The 4,112-nt window shown below is 51.5% G+C and overlaps 2 protein-coding genes across 4 annotated transcripts; both read left to right on the top strand.

Annotated features, from left to right (window-relative positions):
* Window positions 1–610: 610 nt before the first annotated feature.
* KVP18_001459 (uncharacterized protein) lies at window positions 611–1,767 on the top strand (the record flags this gene model as incomplete). 2 transcript variants are annotated; one of them, XM_067951495.1, is made up of 3 exons in its annotated part: window positions 611–886; window positions 924–1,649; window positions 1,678–1,767. In XM_067951495.1, the coding sequence occupies 3 exons, from the start codon at window positions 611–613 to the stop codon at window positions 1,765–1,767; spliced, it is 1,092 nt and encodes a 363-aa protein (XP_067811578.1). The 2 variants fall into 2 exon arrangements, with proteins under 2 accessions (XP_067811578.1, XP_067811577.1); XM_067951494.1 differs by lacking the exon at window positions 611–886 and having other exon boundaries at window positions 933–1,706.
* Window positions 1,768–1,811: 44 nt separating this feature from the next.
* On the top strand, window positions 1,812–3,740 carry KVP18_001460 (uncharacterized protein; the record flags this gene model as incomplete). Of its 2 annotated transcripts, none has more annotated exons than XM_067951499.1 (3): window positions 1,812–2,181; window positions 2,208–2,899; window positions 2,928–3,740. In XM_067951499.1, 3 exons carry the CDS (start codon window positions 1,812–1,814, stop codon window positions 3,738–3,740), a joined length of 1,875 nt encoding a protein of 624 aa, XP_067811580.1.
* Window positions 3,741–4,112: the final 372 nt, after the last annotated feature.

Here is a 4,112-nt window from a genome sequence, read left to right as displayed (position 1 = left end):
ATAGTCTCTGTGCCGGCCTTGTCATCCACCTTGGAGTCCATTTGATTGATTCCACATTTTCATCAGCAAAGTCCACAACTAAGTTTGTTCTTGGTTGGCTGATGGCTGTTATCGCAGCAGGCATCGTCGTTGGATTGATGATCCTGCATTTGTCGCAGCACAACCATTCTCATGAACATTCTCATTGATGAGAACCATTCTGGTTCTCATGAACATTCTCATTGATGAGAAACATTCTCATTGATGAGAACCATTCTGGCGCTCACTAAGAGTGCCAAACTACATCGCAGTCAAAATTCCAAGCTAGCACTTATTTGAAATCGCTCTTATGGTGTTGAATCCGACTCGGCTTGCAATAATAGTAGCTACTATGGTGAGAGTGAGTCTCTAGCGTGACAGGCTGCCATAGGTGGTGTTTTGATGGAGAGTTTGGTGTCGCTTATCTGGCAAGCCCGATCCTCTCTGCCAGCAACGGACTGGATCAGCGTTGGGCTGGGCAGCATGATATCCTACCTCATTGCCAGAAATCAACCGGGGTCGCGCATTCCCGAGTGTAAGTGGGTACTCTCTTCACTTGAGAAGTCTTCTGGCGAAGACTCGAAATTTATCCATGACACCCTGTCTGGTGGTGCTGCATTTCGAAGGTGGGGCTTTGGGGTCTTGGGCAGTCAGCATCTCAAGCCTCTTTCTGGCACTGTCTGCGGGTGGCCATGTTGGCAGGGAGGGTCCAATGGTACATTTGGCGTCATGCATCACGGCGTGGCTCTCCGGCAGCTATCTTCGAGATCTCCTTCCGGTAGCGTTCGCGTCGGGTGTTGCAGCGACCTTTGGCGCACCCGTGGGCGGGGTTCTCTTTTCCGTCGAGATTACAGCCCGGAGCATTGAGGTGAGCAACGTCTCGAGCCGAACGTTAGGTTTCCCAGCTGTGGCTGATGTTGTTGGGGAGCGTCGTGAGTGCGGTCGCATATCAGGCACTCCGAACCGCTATAGGAGTGGACGTGTTCCTGGTCGAACTCTATGCGGTGACGTGCAACAATATCGGCATCTTGGATATGCTCTTAGCCTGTGTATTGGGGGCTTGCTGTGGAGCACTCGCCGTCCTGTACATTAAACTGCACGTGAAATGCATGAACTTCCAGAAGATGATCCGTCGGAAACCGGTTAAGGCATTCGCCTGTGTCGCTTGGTTCCTCTTAGTGGAAATCTTTTCGAGGACCACCACCTGCCAAGGACGGCCATTATGGTCGTCCAACCTGAAGACGAAGCTTGAGGATTTGCTGAGCGCTTCCCATCTTTCAGTCTCTCCCTGGGCGGCAGTTGGCTCTATCCCCATCACACTCACCATATTCCTCCTGGCCGAGAGCATCATAGTGCTGGTCACGTGCACTCTACCAGTATCCGCTGGCCTGTTCACGCCGCTGTTTTTACTGGGCGCTGCTCTTGGACGACTGTGGGGCGAACTCCGATTCACATTTGGTCAGCACCCATACAACGGTCGGACCGGAGTCATCTGTCCTGCTGGCTGGGCGGCCATAGGAGCTGCGGCTTTTGCCGGAGGTGCCACTTCTACTCTTTCCACTGTCGTGGTCACGCTCGAGCTGACCAACAACAGCACCCTCGCCGTTCCAATCGCGTTGGCGGTGCTGTCGGTGAGTTTTTGGGGTGCTGCACACCCAGTCCTACGGTGTGGTATCCACATTTTCTGACTCGGCGTACGATGAGGTTGGACGAGTAAACCACGGCGAGCACTATCTCTCAGTTGTCTGATGAACTGGTTGTTGTGCGTAACCACATAACATTTTTTGAGTATTATGCTGGCTTACTCAGCAGGCGAGAGACTCCGAGATCTTCTTGACAACCCCAAGTCCTTTGAACGTCACGTACAGGTCCTACTCGACAACGTGGATCGCTCACGGAAGGCTCTGACCAAAGTGGAGCTGCAGCGGTTGATGCATATGGTCTGCAACAACTTATGTCGTTCCAAGAGCGGAATGACGGACCTGGGCATAAGTCATGACATCAGTGACTGCCCCCAGCTAGTTGCCATACCTGACTTCCTGAAACTCTACAAGGAGTGGTTAGCTCGCATTGTCAACTTCTATCACCCAGACAAGTTGTTTAAGGTGACGAGGCAGGATTTTGTGGATGTTGATTGCTGCCTCCCTAAGGGTCAGGCTTCCAGTGAGGACACGCTATGTACGTCACAGCCTTATTCAGAAAGATAAAGCACCTGGGTCAGGGTACATTTGGTAAGGTCTCTCTGGTGCAGGATGCTCGAACAGGGCACGCGGTGGTTCTGAAGGAGGTGCGGTTTGCTCCACACATCTACCGAACCCGCGAACTTTTCGTGCAGATGGTTCGCTCGGAAGTCAATTTCCTACGTCTCCTCGACCATCCGAATATTTTGAAGGTGTATGATTTTTGGCACGTGAGAGTCCGTGAAATACTTAACCAGGAAGAGGACATGAATACTCTGTACATTACGAGTGAGTTCTGCAACGGGACTCATGTGAAGTCGCTGATCGAGGACACCGCTGCTGGCCTACAAGTCGACCAGGGCGAGCGCAATAAGCGTATCATGTGGCAGCTCTTCTACGGACTCCATTACATCCATGGGAGACGGATCATCCACAAGTGGGGGATTAGCGACAATGCCGTATGCAGAGACCTGAAGCCGGAGAATGTCATGCTGAAGATGACATCGCATGGGAACTTTCACGTGAAGATCGTGGACTTTGGGTTGGCAGAAGGGGACGATCATACCAAAGGCATGAGTGGCACGGTGCTTTACAGCGCACCAGAAAAGTGTCCGCCTCAGCACATTCCGAAGGACCATCCTAATTACAATGGCCGACGGAAGCTCACATACGACAGCAAGTATGATATTTGGGCAGCGGGCGTGAGTGGTGGGATCCGACATGACGCAGGTGATCATGTTTGAACTCCTCGCTGGATGCAGCCCGTTCTTAACCAGAGAGCAGGCTCGAAGTCTCAAGAATGGGTCCACTGTATCTTTCACTGTTAAGCACATTTGGCGTCAAGTATTAACAGGCCCTTTATGGGATCACCTTCCCAAGACAACCATTAGCCGTGCATACAGCCTGCTGAGGCTGCTGCTGCAGCAGGACCCGGAAAGGAGGCCTTCTGCTATAACCGCTCTCAAGCACCCGTATTTCACCGACATCAACGTGGCACTCAACTCAGCTCTGGTCATAAAAGGCATCCAGCCATCGCTGGCTGGCAACTTGCGAGCGTTCCAGCATCACTCGAGCCAGAAGGCAGCACTGATCGTTCTCATGGCCCACCTTAGTGACGATGTCAGTGAAGAGATCAACCAGATTGCCGACCTGTTCATGGTCCTCGACCGTGATAGAGACGGGGATCTCTCGAGGACAGAAATGGCTGCGGGGCTGCGTGAGTGTGGTGTGTCGCCAGCCAGTGTGCACAACATATTGCGGGCGGTCGACCTCAACGGATCGGGGCGAGTGCAGTACACCCAGTTTGTGGCGGCGTGCTTCACGTTTAGTGCCGCTCATTTGCAGCTGCTGAATGCTGCGTTCTGTAAATCGGATGAGCATGGCAATGGTGCCTTATCGTTAGAGGAGTTCAAGCAGATGCTTGCCGGCCCCAAGAAAGCGTCCGAATTACCTGCTGAAAGGACGAAGATGATGTACGACCGAATAGCAGGCGGCAAGAAGATCACGTTCAAGGATATTGTGCATTACCTTCACAACGATTGATTTTTTGTTAATGGAAATACATTTTTTAGCAACGAAAGATCACAAGATATCGATTGATTTTTTGTTAATGGAAATTCATTTCGTAGCAATGAAAGATCAGTAACACAAAATATCCAGCTCAAAGAGCGAGAGGCACTGCATCACAGGGTTTACTCTGAACATCCTTTGCAAGGATGTCACTTTCATTTGTCTCCCCAAGTGATTGAAGCAGGTTGCAAGGACCTTCTGGGGAGGGTCGAAGGCTCTCAGATGATATGCGGCAAACTGTTCATCCGAGGAGTTTTTTTCTGAAGAAACCCCGAATCTCTGATGTAAAGGAAAAAAACTTTCGAGACTTTCTCGAGCTGTGCGTGCATCCTTGCCCAGGGACCA

This window comes from the organism of the source record quoted next, assembly GCF_019968955.1.
Source record: "MAG: Porospora cf. gigantea A chromosome Unknown PgA_NODE_2101_length_4112_cov_466.98, whole genome shotgun sequence".
In the NCBI taxonomy this organism is placed as follows: domain Eukaryota; phylum Apicomplexa; class Conoidasida; order Eugregarinorida; family Porosporidae; genus Porospora; species Porospora cf. gigantea A.
This window is presented reverse-complemented; position numbering and strand designations above follow the sequence as displayed.